Raw genomic sequence first — 19276 nt, forward strand, 5'->3', positions numbered from 1 at the left:
GGTGAGGCCGTTCTGCACGACGATGCGCGCGAAACGGACACGTGAAACGAAAACAACCACCTTGTGGTGCATTCGGGACGCTGCCCGTATGTTCTCACAACCGATCAATTCTCCGATTGCGAGGAGCGTCTCCTCCAGCGCGACATCTTCCGGTGGGACAAAACACATGCCGTGTTCATCTGTTAACCCCTCTTCGGCGTCACGACCGGCATTACATCGACTATTCTTGCTAGCCATTTGAAGTAACTAAACGAAAAAAAATAACCAATAAATGGTACAAAGGTTTATAAAGCCAATATAAATGCAAAAAAATAAACAACAACAACAATAACAGGGAAATAAATAAATAAATCCCGTTAACCACCTAAAGCGGATAACTTTAACCGCGCTGTCTCTCCCTCTCTCGCTCAGTAGACAAGACGATAGAAAGGGACACCGACACTCGGACAGCAGAAAGGACCAAAAGGTAGGAAGAAAGGAAAAAGCAACACGAGACACAGCATGTACCGCCAGTGACTGAGCAACAGACCTGGCAATCGCACGTGCGTGCTAAGCGAGCGGCAGCTGTCCAAAGTGGGAGGAGAGAGAGAGAGAGAGAGAGAGAGAGAGAGAGAGAGAGAGTGTGTGTGTGTGTGTGTGTGTGTGTGTGTGTGTGTGTGTGTGTGTGTGTAATGCAGGCACATGCTAGGCCTGTGAGAGGGTCCGACCAAGAAAGGAGCACACGTAAACTGCCGACTGAGTCTAAAAGCCAAGAGCGAGAAAATGCAGGCACGTGCTTGATGACAAAGCCCAGAAACCAAGAGCGAGAATAATGCAGGCACGTGCTAGATGAAACCGGAAAAAAAGGAGAGTGAAACACGTGTCCAAAGCCTTTTGTCAGGGCCCTAGCAAGGGGTGGGGCTGATGTTCGAGGGTGTCCGGGCTCCCGATTGGTGGAGCCCATCACTCTGCTCCCTTAAGCACCCCCGAAGTTCCTCAGGCCCTGATTGGTGCATTTCCCAATGGTCTTTGATCTGTCTTCTGTCCTTCAATACTTAAAATCAATCTGTGGATACAATCTTTGTGCATCTGCCTGGTTTATTATCCCTTATGAGAGGAGGGCCTATCTTTCCCTTCCCCAACGCATAAAGACATACTAACCCGAAATAAGGGAAAGGGCTAAGATAATGGTCTGCTATGAAATAACTATTCTAAGGGACCTGTATGGTGGTTGTCATTTCTTTTTAGTGGTTTTGCAAAACCGCAACCATATATATATATATATATATACAGTGGAACCTTGACTTACGAGTGCACCAACTTACGAGTTTTCCGAGATACGAGCCGTCGCTCGGGCGGTTTATTGCTTTGAGATGCGAGCCGAGATTTGAGTTACGAGCTTACGCCACCCGCCACCAGGTGGGTTCCGGTCACGTGGTTATCTTGCCGTGCAAGCATTTCTGCCGTATATCGCTGCTGTTTTGTTTTCGCATTTTGGTTATTTTGGAGCTAACGCCACTCGCCACCAGGTGGGTTCTGGTCACGTGGTTATCTTGCCGTGCAAGCATTTCTGCCATATATCGCTGCTGTTTTGTTTTCGCATTTTGGTTATTTTGGAGCTAACGCCACCCGCCACCAGGTGGGTTCCGGTCACGTGGTTATCTTGCCGTGCAAGCATTTCTGCCGTATATCGCTGCTGTTTTGTTTTCGCATTTTGGTTATTTTGGAGCTAACGCCACCCGCCACCAGGTGGGTTCCGGTCACGTGGTTATCTTGCCGTGCAAGCATTTCTGCCGTATATCGCTGCGGTTTTGTTTTCGCATTTTGGTTATTTTGGAGCTAACGCCACCCGCCACCAGGTGGGTTCCGGTCACGTGGTTATCTTGCCGTGCAAGCATTTCTGCCATATATCGCTGCTGTTTTGTTTTCGCATTTTGGTTATTTTGGAAAATTTCTTAGTTTTAACCATGGGTCCTAAGAAATTGAGTGCCAAGGGCAGTACTGAGAAGAAGAAGAGGATGATGTGCTTGGATATAAAACACGCAATCGTCGAACAACATGAGCGAGGTGTGCGTGTTGTCGACTTGGTGAGGCGGATGTGAAGGCAGCTGAAGATTTTATTATAACTTTTGCCGAACTGATAGAAGCCGAACGATACATCCCCCAGCAAATCTTCAACTGTGACGAGACAGGGCTCTTCTGCAAAAAAATGCCGAGGAGGACGTATATAACGGCAGAGGAGAAGAGCATGCCAGGCCACAACTTGTTCAGAGTGCCGGCGATAGCTCGCCTTTTCTTTGTGGAAAACACGGTGAGATCCTTAACACACTAATGGGACGCAAACGGGGCGCCCAGTTTAGCGGTACACACATTGATGAATCACCCTGCCTGTGAAACACCGACATGACAGGTTATAGCTGGGTCGGGATTCAAACCCAGGCTGGACAGTTTAGAGTCAAGTGTGCGTACCTCCAGTCCAGGCCATCCTGCCAACTTGTATGCTGCATACAGGTGAAATATAAAGCGCGAGATATTTTTATATATACTGTATATTTAAAAAAAAATTGGTGTGGTTTTTGGCAGGCTGGAACAGATTAATAGCATTTCAATGCATTTTAATGGGGAAATTTGATTTGAGAAACGAGCAAATTGAGTTACGAGCTCGGTCACAGAACGAATTAAACTCGTAAGTCAAGGTTCCACTGTATATATATATATGTATATATATATATATATATATATATATATATATATATATATATATATATATATATATATATATATATATATATATATATATATATACGGGAGATTGAATAAGACGCGGACGTAGCTTCAGGGCTTCGATCTTTAATTCGACAAGCTTTCGACCAACAAAGGTCTTCTTCTGAGTCGGCCCCAAGTTCAACGGAAGTCCATATATATATGTATATATATATGTATATATATATGTATATATGTTGGAACCCATCTGTGGATCGGTCCCATCGGCCGATGGGTCTGACCCATCTGTGGATGCACGAGAAATGACAATGCAGACCCATCGGCCGATGGGTCTGCGCCATCTGCGGATGTGTTGTTCACCTTGAAGGAATGTGTTGACAGAATGGTGCTCTTCAATCAGGTACACAGTCATTGGAATTACATGTGGTAGGAATTTAACAGAGATGATTTTTAACACAAACAATACAATTACGGATACAATTTATGGAATACGGATACAATACGTTAAACAGAATTTAACAGAGATGAATTATGATGCATACACATTCCTTCAAGGTGAACAACACATCCGCAGATGGCGCAGACCCATCGGCCGATGGGTCTGCATTGTCATTTCTCGTGCATCCACAGATGGGTCAGACCCATCGGCCGATGGGACCGATCCACAGATGGGTTCCAACATATATACACCAAATGGTACGGTTTTCGCGCGACCCTCCTGCCCTTACCAAGGGGAGATTAAGCCCCTTGTTCTTTTTGGGTCGTCGCAACCGAGAGACTTGAATGGCCCCTCCCGGGCAAACGCAGGGTAGGGTTCCGGGATGATGTTCGCACATACCTAAGTACCTGTGCCGCCGCGGAAGTGTGGAATCAAGCCTCGCACGAACCATGTTGGTGTTGGTCGAAATCCATGTTTCCATGTTGGTCGAAAGCTTGTCGAATTAAAGATCGAAGCCCTGAAGCTACGTCCGCGTCTTATTCAATCTCCCGATTATTTATTCAATGCTAATGAGACGCCCTGCTCGTACTGTGGAGTTTCTACTATTTCTCACAGATATATATATATTCAAAATAACTTAAATGAAAGATGTAAAATCAAACTCACACTTCAGTTTCTTTTTCAGAATTACAAATCAATATCAATAAAAATAAATTTCACATCAAATTATTTTATATTGAGATACTTTTCCATTTCGCTTTGTACGAAAGCTATTCTATGATACGTTAACAGGTGAAACAAGAATGGCACTCGGTAGGGTGCATACATAACTTTTTAAGGTTTCATACCTTTTCAGTGCCAGGCTGAACAGTTTAAGTTTTGAATCCCATTGATAGGCCGGATCTGTATCCGGACGTGAACCAAAATCGAATTGGCTTGTTCTTGTCACCTACCCAACTCATCCACCATGTTTTGTCATAACCCGTCCACAACTTTTTGAAATATCATATGGCAAATCGTTTTTGGTCCTATCTCTCAATGGTGAAAAATATTTTAAAACTCCAGTCTCCGGATCCAGATTCGGATCTTCACCAAAATATAATCATTTCGACCTTCTCACACACCCAACCTCTCCACCTAATTTAATTTGAATCAGTCCACAACTTTTGAAATATCCTGTTCACAGGCAGACAGACAAACAAACAAACAGACATGAGTGAAAATATGACCTCCATGTTGAATAACAGTTTGATGTGGTAGGTGGTGTGGTTGTGCTGGTTGGTGGGCATGGTATATTTAAGGTAAGTTGTGCATGATTTAATGTATTATCATAGAATGAAATGTATGATGAGAGTTATAAAGTCAGTATGGTCATCCTGGAAAACGCCATTTGCCACTTATCAGTCGTTCTAAGTGTTGTTACTGCCTCGGAGCACCAATGCGAGTGCACCGGTTACCCCGATGGGCGCACGGTATAAAAAGATGTGCGGACAAGAATATGTCCAGTCTCTCACAATTCAGGTGAAACCAACATAGGACACGAAGGTGATTTGATAAACAATATTTATTAATCCCGACTGTCTACCTTTATTATACTTAAACTAATTATTACTAACTAGGGCATGCCTGTACTATATCTATATCTAAAATTATATCCCCCCCCTCTATTTACATGAAATGGTTTGGTCCAAAGCGAACGGCTTGCGGAGTTTGGTAAAGAAATCGCCATAGCGTGCACAAACGCGCAGGAAAGCGAAAGAATCGCAAATTAGTTTTAATTAGTTTTAAAACATAGTTTAACGCCAACATAGCGGCAACATAGTTTGCCAACGTGAAATAAATGAATACGCTCTCAAATGTGCCGTCCGAGGCAGAGTCTGTTCGCCACGTTCGGCACACGTGATAACTCGCTGCTCTCTGATTGGTTGAATCGTTTTTTGGACATAGCTCGGTAACTACTTGTCCGATTAATATGAAACCTTGAAAAGGCACATCCTCGGGTCCCCAGCAATATACCTGGCAAGTTTAAAGTATATCGGACCCGTGGTTGTCGAGAAACAGCGGTCACAGACATACAGACATACATACACACAGAGATTACTGGAATTATAGATAGATGAAAAGAAACCTTCAATGATTAAAATCCACCAGATTATAAAACACACATTTCACAGATTTGTATGCAGTCAAACATTGATTCAAACTTTCATGGTTGGTAGTCCGTGGGCTGAGTAGGGTTTACATGCACCCCCCCCCCCCCCCCACAACTGAACTTCCCGGGTATGTCCATGTACCCCCCACCCTAGGGGTTAGGAAAAACCATGTTAACAGAAAAAAACTCATTCCCTCATAGTTTGACCTCTGGTGACCTCATTAGTGACCTCATTTGCATATAACACATATCATTGTAAAGAGTGTCCCAGGACAAACATTTTGAGGGGTCATATGCAACCATACGATGACTAGGTAAAAAGTTATGGCCATTTGAATTTCGCCTACCCCTAATTTTCGGAAATCACTGACACAGGGGGGGTAACATCAAAATATGCGTGGGAGGTACCTTGGGAATGAGTTTTTTTTTCTGTTAACATGGTTTTTCCTAACCCCTAGGGTGGGGGGTACATGGACATACCCGGGAAGTTAAGTTGTGGGGGGGGGGGGGGGTGCATGTAAACCCTACTCAGCCCACGGACTATGGCAACTTATCTCCGGTAACTAGTTTGTGATACATAAGACTTCAGTGGGTTACAGATGATCAGAGTCGGCACTTCACACGTTCAAATGATCTTGTCCAATTGGGTTGTACAGGTAGAAGTGCGACCATGCAAGTCGCGTTGCAAGTTTGGTCTCGCATAAGCACCCATCCGACTCCTGTGTCTACAGACCAAGCTGAGTGATGATGAATATAGAAGGTGCATGCTGCTAAAGAACCCAATGCATACCGGCAGTTGAAGAATGACGAGAGAGAAGTGAGGAGGAACAAATGAAGAGTGAGGTGGGAAATCGGTCCGTGGTCTCGGCGCCGTCTCTGTGACCAGAAAGGAGTTTCTTGTCTGGACGTCATCTCCGCGACCCCAGCAAGACGGCATTCGTCGAATACCCGCCAGTAGGTAAGACAACTATCCTCCGAAGGGATGCATCTGGCAAGTGAACTCTGGCTTGGAGTGTGGAACCCATCGGGTCCTCTTGCAGCACTCGCGTCCCTTCACTGGATGCTGGTTTGAATACGCAGTCCGTCAGGGTGAAGTGCACACAGCCAAACCCTCTCTCAACAACCTCCCTCGCTCATTCACCTGGCAAGGCAAGTTGTCCGTTTGGTGTTACATCAAACTCCATCCGTCTCCTGCCCTCCTAAATCCGATGCAAGCTCTCGTGATGTCCTATATGTTTCACACAAGGTCAACAAAGCGGTCTGGCATATAAATGTCTGCATTCTGTTGTCTCCGTGAATGGTAGAACCTTGGTCTGGTCAAGCTTGCTCCATAACAAACCTCTGCCCCAGTCTATGTCTTTTTCTTGTAAAAGTAGAACTCAGACAGTTTGCCTAAACACAGCTCTGTCTGCACCAAGCCGCGTGGACCGAAGCACCCACCTTTTTCCCGTATCACCACATTCCTTTTCTCCATGCACAGGCCAGAAAGCCAGGGCTGTGACCTTGGAATCCCCCATAAGAGGCCAACCCCACTCGACTGCTTTTTTTGCCACACTGGGCTACAATTAACATTCGTTTTTAAATTGAATTTAATCAGACTTTTTCCAACTTTATTTACACATCGTAAACCACAACTTCCAAGTGGAAAACAAATTCTACAAATGTCAGAAAAGTAATTAAAAATACAAAACTATAAATCTTAGTTGTGTGTGTGTGTGTGTGTGTGTGTGTGTGTGTGTGTGTGTGTGTGTGTGTGTGTGTGTGTGTTTGTTTGTGATAGAATTAGGAGGGACAGAAATGAATAAACAAGATGTGTGTGTGTGTGTGTGTGTGTGTGAGTGATAGAATTATGAGGAGCAGAAATGAATAAACAAGATGTGTGTGTGTGTGTGTGTGTGTGTGTGTGTGTGTGTGTGTGTGTGTGTGTGTGTGTGTGTGTGTGTGTGTGAGTGATAGAATTATGAGGAGCAGAAATGAATAAACAAGATGTGTGTGTGTGTGTGTGTGTGTGTGTGTGTGTGTGTGTGTGTGTGTGTGTGTGTGTTTGACCATTATTAGGGTTGTTGAGATTTTAAGGCCACCACGAGAGGTAATTGGTGGAATGTCAAAAAATGTTGCCACACTTTGAGCATTGTTTTTCAAACGTGTGGCTGATTATTCCATGCCATACTTTGTGTTTATCATAACACTGAACACTGAAGTGTGTGTGTGTGTGTGTGTGTGTGTGTGTGTGTGTGTGTGTGTGTGTGTGTGTGTGTGTGTGTGTGTGTGTGTGTGTGTGTGTGTGTGTGTGTGTGTGTGTGTGTGTGCGCGTTTGTGTGTGTGTGTTTGTGTTCATTGTCTTTCACCCATATCTCCTCTTGTACCTTGCCTCTCCCCACACCTTAATTCCATTGTGTGTTGAGTGATGCAGTGAATGATAATTACAAGTAAGGAACCTGTCGTGATGATTGTATTTATTCACAAGTGAGAACAGACATTGCATTCATGTATATTTCCAGTTTTTCAAAATTTACATCCTGAATAGCTTTCATTCTTTCTCATGTTTTTTTACAGGTACATATTCTATAGTGACTGGCATCGTCCTGCAAAAATAGTGAGAGCTTGGTGTGATGGCTCACATGCCACACCAATTGTAAATACTACACTTGGCTGGCCTAACGGATTGGCTCTGGACTGGGAAATGAAATCGTAAGCTTGTATCTTTGTGTAAAACGTTATTCAGGTGTTTGTGCTCCTTAATATGTGCAAATGAAAAAGAAAATTGACCAGACAGTCTTTGCGGATCAGAATTGTCACCCTCCAAGTTTGCTGGCAGCAATTTTTGGGGCATTACAACAATTATTTAATGAATGTGTCCTCATACAGTTTACAATACTTTAAGCTGGAGATTGCTATTGCAAGCAAACCGAGGGTGCATTGGTGTATAAAACAAACTGAGTCTGTTCTTGAGAACATCATGTCACTTATGCCTTCTTAGGACTGGAATCATTTACTGGGTCGATGCCTTCTTTGACCACATCGAGTTCAGTGACTTTGATGGACGCAATCGGCACCGACTTGATCAAGTCAGTGTGCTCGAACATCCCTTCAGCATCGATGTATACCAAGGTATGTGTTGATGTTTTTCTTACTAATCTAACCTGTGTTATATACAAGCCTCAAAGTTTTATGGAATGTTTCCACGCAAGTGACACATTCCGTTTTGCTCTTTGGAATCCTGAAAACATTGGGGCAATACACCTGGCGCTCACCTGGTAGAAGAAACATTATACTACATTGAATAAAGGTATTTTAAACCAATTTGAATGGTTTCTAGAACACAGGGCTATGTAGAATCATACTAACATAATCGTAAGACTTTCAACAAACAAACAAAAAAATACCTATTTTGGGGGGCAACCCCTAAATAACAAGCGTTACGCCTAGGTCCCCCGTCGGGGAAGCGATGTGAGTTGACAAAGTGGAAGACGCAGAAAACATGCTATTAAAGCGCGGTATTACGCGCGCTGCTTGTGAGCAAGGAGGAAGCGGACAACGCGGTAATTTGTAAGAGTCTTTATTCAAGAGCTCACTGTAATACTGAGCTGCTCAGGGCTGCGCGCCCCGTGTATATCGTGAGGCCACGCCTCTCTCCCGGGCGTGGCCCACCCCCACTTGGTGTGCGGGGTGATGTCACCACGTCAGTGCTTTCGTGTCCGCCACATGCGCCCCCCCAGAATCCCCGCGCATCTGAAGGGTCAGTTTGCGGGGCAAACGGATGACCCGGCCGAAGCGCCCCCTGGCGACTGGCGGCGTCTGGGATGCAGGGATGCCATCTGGGATGCCTCTGGCTGCCCCTGGGATTGGGTGCAGGACCGGGGGGTGGCGTGGCGGCGGGGCTGGGCGGTGCCGGGGGTCCGCCCGCAGGGGGGCGGCCCCGACGCGGGGGTCGGGCCACCGGCGGTGGATGGTCCACGTCGAGGTGGGCCGGCTTGAGGCGGTCCACAGAAACGCGGTCAGGAGTACCGCCGATGTCCAGGGTGAAGTGCTTCACCCCGGTCTCCAGCACGCGGAAAGGCCCGTCGTACGGGGGCCGCAGTGGTGTCCGATGGGCATCGTGGCGGACGAAGACGTACTCCGCCGTGCGAAGCTCCGGGGCGACGTGCGTCGGTGGGTGCCCGTGGCGTGCCGTCGGCACCGGGGCAAACCTCTGGGCGGTCTCCTACAGAGCGGAGCGCTGCTGTGCCGCGGACCATGGTGCCGTGGAGTCGGGGAGGAACTCGCCCAGCACCCGCAGCGGTTGCTCGAAGACCAACTCCACCGCGGATGCGCGCAGGTCCTCCTTGGGCGCCGTCAGGAGGCCCAGCAGGACCCAGGGGAGCCTGTCGACCCAGCCGCCGTCGCGGAGGGTGGCCCGGAGCGCGGCCTTCAATGAGCGGTGAAATCGCTCACACAGGCCGTTAGCCTGGGGGTGGTAGGCCGTGGTTCGGTGCAGCCAGACCCCGAGCGCCTGCGCGACCGCCCCCCAGAGCTCCGAGGTGAACTGGGGGCCGCGGTCGGACGAGATGTCTGAGGGGGCACCGAACCGGGCGACCCAGGTGGCGATGAAAGCCTGCGCGACGTCCGCCGCCGTCGTCGACGCCAAGGGCACGGCCTCCGGCCACCGGGTGGTGCGGTCCACCATGGTGAGGACGTGGGTGAAACCCCGCGAGGGGGGCAGAGGTCCCACCAGGTCCACGTGGACGTGGTCAAACCGGCGTTCCGGCACCGTTAACGGGGCCAACGGGGCCTGGGTGTGCTGGTGCACCTTGGCGCGCTGGCACGCGAGGCACGTCCTGGCCCAGCCGCGGACGGCCTTCCGGAGGCCATGCAAGACGAATTTGTTGGCGATCAACCTTTGGGAGGCCCTCGCGCCCGGGTGGGACAGGCCGTGGATGGCGTCAAACACCTGGCGCTGCCAGCCCGCGGGCACGATGGGGCGAGGCCGCCCGAGGGAGACGTCGCACAAGAGGGCCGCGCCCGCGCCGTCGAACGGCACCTCGGTGACGCGGAGGCCCGTGACGGCGGTCCGCAAGGCCTGGACGTCGGGGTCAGCGGCCTGGTCCGCTGCCATCGGGCATAGTCGATGCCGAGGTGGACTGCGTGGGCGACGGCCCGGGAAAGGCAATCCGCCACCAGGTTGTCCTTCCCCGCGACGTGCCGGATGTCCGTCGTGTACTCAGACACGGCCGAGAGGTGACGCTGCTGCCGGGCCGACCACGGCTCGGTGACCTTGCCCATCGCGAAGACCAGTGGCTTGTGGTCGACGAAGGCCGTGAACGCACGGCCCTCGCGCAGATGGCGGAAGTGCCTGACCGCCAAGTGAAGCCCGAGCAACTCGCGGTCGAAGGTACTGTAACGGCGTTGGGCGGGCGAAGCTGCCGGCTAAAGAACGCCAGCGGTTGCCAAGCTCCACGCACCCATTGCTCGTGCACCGCGCCCACCGCGTAGTCCGAGGCATCGGTGGTGAGGGCGATCGGCGCATCGGGCGCCGGGTGCGCGAGCATGGTGGCGTTAGCCAAGGTGAGCTACGCGCCCGTGAACGCCGCGTCCATCTGCTCAGTCCAGGTGACGTCGCCTTTGCCCGGCCTACCTCGGAGAGCTTCGTGCAGGGGGCGCAGGAGCTGGGCGTTACGGGGCAGGAACCGATGGTAAAAGTTCACCATGCCCAGGAACTCCTGCAGCCCCCTGATCGTGCGGGGGCGCAGAAACCCCTTCACCGCCTCCACCTTGGCCGGCAAGGGGACGGCTCCGTGCCTGGTGATGCGGTGCCCCAGAAAATCGAGTTCGGCGACGCCAAACCGGCACTTTGCGGGGTTCACAATCAGGCCATGCTGGCCCAGGCGTTCGAAGAGCGTGCGGAGGTGGTGTAGGTGCTCTTCGCGGGACGCGCTGGCGACGAGGATATCGTCCAGGTAGACGTATACAAAATCCAAGTCGCGCAGGACGCTGTCCATCAGCCGCTGGAACGCCTGAGCCGCATTCTTCAGACCGAAGGGCATCCGCAGGAATTCGAAGAGTCCGAACGGCGTGATGACCGCCGTCTTCGGGACGTCCTCCGGCCTGACGGGTATCTGATGGTAACCGCGTATGAGGTCCACCTTCGAGAAGAAGGACATGCCCGCCAAACGGGCGGAAAAGTCCTGAATGTGGGGGACGGGGTAGCGGTCGGGGGTGGTGGCGTCATTGAGACGGCGATAGTCCCCGCACGGTCGCCATCCCCCGCCGGGCTTCGGCACGATGTGCAGCGGCGACGCCCAAGCACTCTCCGAGCGCCGAACGATGCCGAGTCGCTCCAGGGTAGCGAACTCCGCTTTTGCTACCGCCAGCTTCGTCGGCTCGAGGCGGCGTGCCCGGGCATAGACCAGTGGCCCAACGGTGGGGATGTGATGGGCCACCCCGTGCTTGACGGCCCCCGCCGAGAAGGTGGGCCGCGTGAGGGCCGGGAAGCCGGCGAGGAGGCGGGTGAATTCGTCCGCTGCCGGAAGCATACAGATCAACGTGGCCGGAACCGAACCCTTCAGCAAGCCGCTTGGCAAGCCGCTCAGTGAGCCGCTCAGTGGGCTGCTCGACGAGCTGGGCAGCGCACAAGCGAGCGAGCTGAACGTCTCGGCCTGGACAAGACGTCTGTGCTTTACGTCGACCAGGAGCCCATTTGCGCACAGGAAGTCCGTGCCAAGCAATGCCATGGGCACGTCGGCGGTGACGAACGACCATCGGAAAACCTGCCCTCCGAACCGCAGAGAGAGGCAGCGTTTTCCGTACGTACGGATGGGCGTCCCGTTTGCGGCAAGCAGCGCGGGGCCCCCGCCCGCGGCGTGCTTGTCCGACGTACCGACAGGAACGACACTCACCTGCGCTCCTGTGTCGCACAGGTAACGGCGCCTGGATAAGGTGTCCGTGATGAACAGCAGGCTGTTCGAACGGCCGGCGCTCATTGCCACTATCGAGCGCCGGCCCGGGCGTTTCCCGACCTGTCGAAGGAGCATGGCGGATGACACTGTCGAGCCTCGTGGCCGAACCTGGCGTGGAACCGGCACCAGGTGGTGGAGCTGGAGGAGCGCGGCTGGCTCCGCCAGGCCAGTGGAGCCGGCGGTTTTCGCCGCGGCGGTGGGCGGGGCGTGGCATCGGCCACGAGGTGCATATCAGCATGCTGTGTATGCTGTGGAAGCTGATGCTGTGGATCAGCATCGGCCTCGGGATCCACGAGGTGGGCCGCACCGACTCTCGCCCACGTGTCCGAAGCCGCGAAGTACCTGTCCGCCACGGCGGCCAATGCTCGGGGTTCCGTTAGCACGGTCCCGGCCAACGCGAGGCGTACCTGTGCTGGAAGTTGGCGACGGAAAAGCGCCCGGAATAGAGAACCAGGGGCTTCGTCACCCAACAGTGACAGCATATGGTCCATTCGGACCGACGGGCGCATGTCGCCGAGCTCGGGGAGAACCAGGAGGTGGTCGGCCCGTGCGTCCTCCGTGAAGCCGAACGTGGCTAGGAGCAGCCGCTTGAGTGCCTCGTACTTGTGGCCGTCCGGTGGGTGGCGAAGGACGGACACAACTCGAGCGGCCGTGCCGGGCCCGAGGGAGGCGACGACGTGGCAGTAGCGCGTGTCATCGTCGGTGAGGCGCCGAAGCTGAAACTGGGCTTCGGCTTGGACGAACCAAACTTCGGCCTGGGCCTCCCAAAATTCGGGAAGTTTAACCGACATCGCGTTGTTGGCCATGGCAATGGCGTCGTGTTTGGAAGGATCGCTACGGCAGATCCAACGTCGAGGGTCACCAGTAAAGCGCGGTATTATGCGCGCTGCTTGTGAGCAAGGAGGAAGCGGACAACGCGGTAATTTTTAAGAGTCTTTATTCAAGAGCTCACTGTAATACTGAGCTGCTCAGGGCTGCGCGCCCCGTGTATATCGTGAGGCCACGCCTCTCTCCCGGGCCTGGCCCACCCCCACTTGGTGTGCGGGGTGATGTCACCACCTCAGTGCTTTCGTGTCCGCCACACTATGATATGATATTTCGCTCACAAGGTTCAGACATACATGGAGGCGGCCATCTTGGATTTTGACGTGGAGACGCAATTTTCAAAAGCGTTCTTCCTTGTGCCGAGATACACCCACACACCAGATTAGAAGTTGGTACTTTGCTTATTTTTCAAGATATTTCGCTCACAAGGTTCAGACATATATATGGTGGCGGCCATCTTGGATTTTGACGTGGCGCCCCAATTTTCAATAGCCTTCTTCCTTATGCCGAGATACACCCACACACCAAATTAGAAGTTGGTACTTCACTTATTTTTCAAGATATTCATCTCACAAGGTGCAGACATACATGGCGGCGACCATCTTGGATTTTGACGTGGCGACCCAATTTTCAATAGCGTTCTTCCTTATGCCTAGGTACACCCACACGCCAGATTAGAAGTTGGTACTTCGCTTATTTTTCAAGATATTCATCTCACAAGGTTCAGACATACATGGCATCAGACATACATGGCGGCGGCCATCTTGGATTTTGACGTGGCGACCCAATTTTCAATAGCGTTCTTCCTTATGCCTAGATACACCCACACACCAAATTAGAAGTTGGTACTTCGCTTATTTTTCAAGATATTCATCTCACAAGGTTCAGACATACATGGCATCAGACATACATGGCGGCGGCCATCTTGGATTTTGACGTGGGTTGCACCCATACACCAAATTCGAATGCGGTCCTTCACTTACGCACGCACGCCCGCACGCATGCACGCCCGCACGCAAACACGCACGCACGCACGCACGCACGGACACACGGACGGAGGGGAAAGCCATAGTCCCCCTTTCACTACGCTGTGCGACGGGGGACAATAATCAATATGTGTGTGTGTGAAAGCACAATTTTACTCGAGTACAAGCATACATCCAATAAAGTTGTTTAGTTCGTGATTTTTAGCTCACCTGGAACGAAGTTCAGGGGAGCTTATGTGATGGTGCATCGTCCGTCCGTCCGTCCATCCGTCAACACTTGAAACTTCTTCTCTGAAACCGCTGAAGGGATTGTGACCAAATTTGGCACAAATTATATTTGTTGTGCTGTGAGTAAAGTTTGTTCACGGCATTAAAAATTCCATAAGTATTACTATCACTAATTGAATTACTAATTGAAAGTAAACCGTGGCTCGTCGGCGACCCACCTTGGCATACACGGATTACACGACACTGCTGGTAACCTCCTTCAGTCGTAAAAGCTGATGTGCCGTTGCACCTCTAGATCACCACGGATTGCAAAAATATTTTGCATGTGTTGTAACAACATGACCTGGAACACTTTTAGCACCCAGACAGGAAAATGTGCTGGAAATGTGTATTTTGATGGACCCTATAGTCAGTGTAGTATACTGTTTATTCTACCAGGTGAACACCAGGGGTACTGCCCCTATGTTTTTAAAATGCATTGTTGTATAAATAACTTTACAAGTGACTTATTAAAATTGTATTTGGCTTTTCGAAAGGTGAGAGATTAACTCTTTTAAAAACTCCTTATTTGGTTACCTTGTGTTACCTTTTTTGACCGCGATACATTTGGTCGTTACTTATCCAATCACAGCTATACCTCACAGGAGTACTAATAGTGGGGCAACTTAGCATAACAATTGTGCATTTTGTGAGGAAAGCACCAAATTTGGCACACTAGTAGACTATCATATTTTGAAAAGATCTGGATATTGGGCCATCTCAGATTCAGAGATTTGATTTTTGCAAGATTTCGATTCGATTGGGATCGAAGAGAACACCTTCTTCGTCTTCTGTACAGTGAAGTTGCCAGCCCTGAATTCTCTGGCTACATCTGGGTGCTTCATTGGGAGTGCAACCATGTCCCTCAGGTGAACAGGGACCCACCTGGCATAGTGTGTGTGGTCTAAGGCATGGAACCATGGGACCAGTTCCGTCAGGGCATCAAGGTATATCGTGAATGAAGCCTGCCGCAGAGAACGCACGTAGACCAGTACCAACATCTCTAGTTCCAGCACAGTTGCCCAGTACTGAAAGTTGGGAATGTCTTCTCCTCTCTGGTGACACCAGTCTTCGAACTCAGGCAGGTCTTCTGCATCATCAGCATATGTCATACAGTGGCGTTCATACGCACGGTGTTGCAGGATGTGCAGTGCTGCTGCAATGATTTGATGAGCTCACAAACCTAGCAAATGCACAAAAAGGTGCGCTATGTGCTATGCATAAGCAAAAGCTTCACCAAAGCAAAAGGTTTCAAAAGGTTGAGGTGCGCTATGCACAAAAAAGGTGCAAAAACAGATCCTAGCAACTACAGACCAATCAGCCTTCTCCCAATTATCAGCAAAGTCATGGAATCCAACATTGCTTCGGATATGAAATCTTTCCTCTTCTCCAATGGCTTGATCTCTGATCATCAATTTGGTTTCAGACCAGGTCACTCTACTCTGGACATGCTGCTTCTGCTGTCTCAACAATGGATGGAGGTCCTCAATGCCAAACAGGAAATTAGAGCTGTCTCCCTCGACATATCACGTGCCTTCGACACGGTCTGGCACCCCGCTCTGCTCACCAAACTCTCCTCCTTTTGTATCCATGGAAATCTGCACGCATGGCTGGCGGACTTCCTCTCTAGTCGTCGTCAACGTGTGGCCCTGAATGGGTTTCTCTCATCTCCTCTTCCTGTTCAGGCTGGAGTTCCCCAAGGCAGTGTTCTGGGCCCCGTGCTTTTTCTGGTCTTCATCAATGATCTCTCTGACTCTCTTGAAAATCCTCTCTATCTCTTTGCTCATGACTCCACTCTCTGCCGCTCCATTCCTCTTCCCTCAGATCGGCAGTCTGCAGCCTCCTCACTCTCTGAAGACTTGGACAAAATCACAGACTGGTCAAACAAGTGGAACATGTCTTTCAATCCTGACAAATCTCACACTCTTACTATGTCTCTCCGAAAAGATCGACTGGACAACCCTCCCATCTACTTTCTCAACAATCCTCTCCAAGAAGTTCTGTCGCTCAAGCTTTTGGGTCTCACTATCTGCCATGATCTTTCTTGGGAAAACCACATTTCCAGGCTGGCCTCCAAAGCCAGTCGCCGACTGGGCATCCTCCGTCGTGCGAAGTCCTTCCTCGGCACACCTGAGCTCCTCACCACATACAAGGCTTTCATCCGCAGCTCAATGGAATACTGTTCTCCCCTATGGGCCGGTGCTCCTGCCTCACACCTAGCTCGGCTTCACGCTGTTGAAACCAAAGCTTTCAGAATTATTGGAATCTCCCGCGATGAAGCTATCTCTGAGGGCCTTTCACTCACTCACGGCAGGCAGGTAGGTGGTCTTTCTGTCTTCTACCGACTCCTCTCCAGCCTTGCACCCCCAGCTCTCTCTGTGCTCTGTCCCCCAAATATTCCTACAGGTCGCACAAGATCTGCCAGCAACCCTCTGATGGTTAAACTGCCGAAATCTCGGCTCTCTGCTCACCTTCACTCTTTCATTCCTCTTTTCTCCCGCCTCTGGAACAAACTCCCTCACTCCCTTCAATCCCACTCCTCCCTCCAGGTCTTTAAAACAGCTGTTCACCACCATCTGTTATCTTCCCCCATCCAAAACCTTGATCTTTTCTACCCCCGCTAATTCACCCCAGATCCACCTTGTTTGAAATTCCAACTTCTTTCCTGGAAGTCCTGGCAGTGTCCATATGTTTTATACCTCTCCCACCGCCCCCTTCCCATGCCCCCCCCCCCAAAGCCCTCGCCCTCTCTCAGATCTCTCGATGTCTCCATGTCTCTCGGTCCCTGCTCTCAAATGTTGTGTTTGTGTCCTTCCCCCTCTCTCCCCATCTTGTCTACCGCTCCCGATGTTATATGTTTTATGTGTCGGTTTGTCTTTTTGTGTGATTAATGTTCGCTCTTTCACGAGCCTCGATCTTGTATACAAAAAAAAAAGAAAATAAAAAAAAAGCTCTTCTTGTGCGGGTGACGTGGGCAGCTCGCAGGAAGGAGTCGGCCGTCCCTGGCGTTGCAATCTCAGCTTGCAAATCTGCAAAATCTGCAAATCTTGCAAAAATCAAATCTCTGAATCTGAGATGGCCCAATATCCAGATCTTTTCATAATATGATCGTCTACTAGTGTGCCAAATTTGGTGCTTTCCTCACAAAATGCACAATTGTTATGCTATATTTAGCTTAGCTGCCGGACTATAAGAGTCACACGATGGAGGTTGTAGCGATTTAACTTCCACCCCCCCCCCTCCCCCTGCCCAATGGGGATTTGCACCTTGGACGTGTTGAGGTGTATATCCGTATTAAGATAGCTTATTGTGGCATTTTTCCAAGGCCGCTTCTAATAACGAAAGTAATGGCAACACTAATTATAAAAGCATAATATTAATGTTATTTCAAAACAATATTACTACTGATTATAACCCTTTTCCCCAAGGGGTTTCTTCCTTGGACAAACGCTGTGTAAATGCGTATAAATTACTGTAGAGATCAGTGGTATAAATAGCTTATCATGTCGTTTTGTGGAAAACCCTTACCGGAAGTAAACAAAATATCATAAGCCATAAACACATACGATTACCTTTTAAAACAGTCACTTTTGCTGTTTAACACTCAACTGAAAGGGAGGAAACCCGGGTGTGTTCAGCTACCAAGAAGCTATCTAGCGCTTGCCAAGCCTGGCGTTCCTTATCAAGGGTTTTGAATGTAGTGCTTGCGCGAATGCTTAAACTACTTGACGAGTGGTCTACAAGAAACATGGTAAATGTTCACACCCCCGATGTTCTTGAGGCTCGACGCTAGATCTACTGTAATCTATGTACCCCAAAGAGGAATGGCCCTTCCTGCTGCTCCCATCGGGAGCAGGTGTACTACGGACTCTTAAGTTAGGCATTTGGAAATTAATTGTTTTAATAAGTCAGCTGTGGGTGATTTTAATAAATTTTTAGTTTAGTTGTGAGTAATTAGCCATTTTAACAGGTTGTTTGTGTTTAATTGTGGGTGATTAACCCTTTTAACAGATTTTGGTATCTTGGTTAGTAGATATACATCTTGAGTCACAGTGATGGTTTCTTTTTAATGGAATTAATGTATAATTAAATATCAAAACGTTGAAACCTGATCTCAAATAATTTGATGCCAAAGAGTTGTTTGTGCAGCCTGGGCGAAGTTGAGACATACGTGGTAAGGGGTATAGGATTGGCAAGCTGGGAAGCACAATTGATTGTGACACCGAAAATTCCAAAATTTAAGCCTCAGGGATTTGGAACAAAATAATGAAGCATCTCATTTCCTATAAAGCATTGGAGATCCAAATTTAGACTTTAAAAAATCCTTTCAAATATAACCTGCAGTTCCAGTTAATAAATTAATAAATAGTATCAAAGGCTGGCAGGATGAGCAAGTGGTGCGCACACTCACCTCTAAGCTGTCTAACCGGGGTTTGAATCCCGACCCAGCTCTAAACTGTCGTCCTGGTGTTTCACAGGCAGGTTGATTCATCAAGGTGTGGGCCGTTTCCTAGATTGATGTTAAACAGGCGTCCCATCTGTCGGTATTAGTTTATGGACGTTAAAGATCCCACTGTGTCTTTCACGAGGAGTAGTTGAGCTACCGCTGGCACCCTGAACAAATTCCAAATTCCTGCCATTTCTTCGTTGAGTCAGAGTGGCCACCTGACCAATCATGCTTTGTCAGCACCAACGCTCTGCATGGGGCATGGGGCATGGTACATGATGATGATGATGATGATGATGATGATGATGATGAAGAAGAAGAAGAGCAACCACTGATGGAACTTGTGGTTGAAATTAAGGATGCAGCATTTTTATATTCCTGAACCCTAAGTGCTGCCATGTCGGTTGGCATTGCATTTAAACAACATAAAATAAAGTAAAATGGACATTGCACAACAAAATCAAATCTGTCGAGTAAAAGAAGGAGACCATCTTGGTAGGACTATTACTTTTGTCGATTCCA

At 49.5% G+C, this 19276-nt stretch overlaps 1 protein-coding gene across 1 annotated transcript in view; it reads left to right on the plus strand.

The window, feature by feature from the left end:
* Positions 1–19276, plus strand: part of LRP2 (LDL receptor related protein 2) — a 433005-nt gene that overhangs the window by 64824 nt on the left and 348905 nt on the right. The window contains exons 18-19 of the mRNA XM_068110809.2: positions 7851–7985; positions 8275–8405. Of these exons, the coding sequence (XP_067966910.2) occupies positions 7851–7985; positions 8275–8405 (266 nt within the window). The remainder of the gene's footprint in view (positions 1–7850; positions 7986–8274; positions 8406–19276) is intronic.

This window comes from Myxine glutinosa, chromosome 3 (genome assembly GCF_964187855.1).
Source record: "Myxine glutinosa chromosome 3, kmMyxGlut1.1, whole genome shotgun sequence".
NCBI classification, from domain to species: Eukaryota; Metazoa; Chordata; class Myxini; order Myxiniformes; family Myxinidae; genus Myxine; species Myxine glutinosa.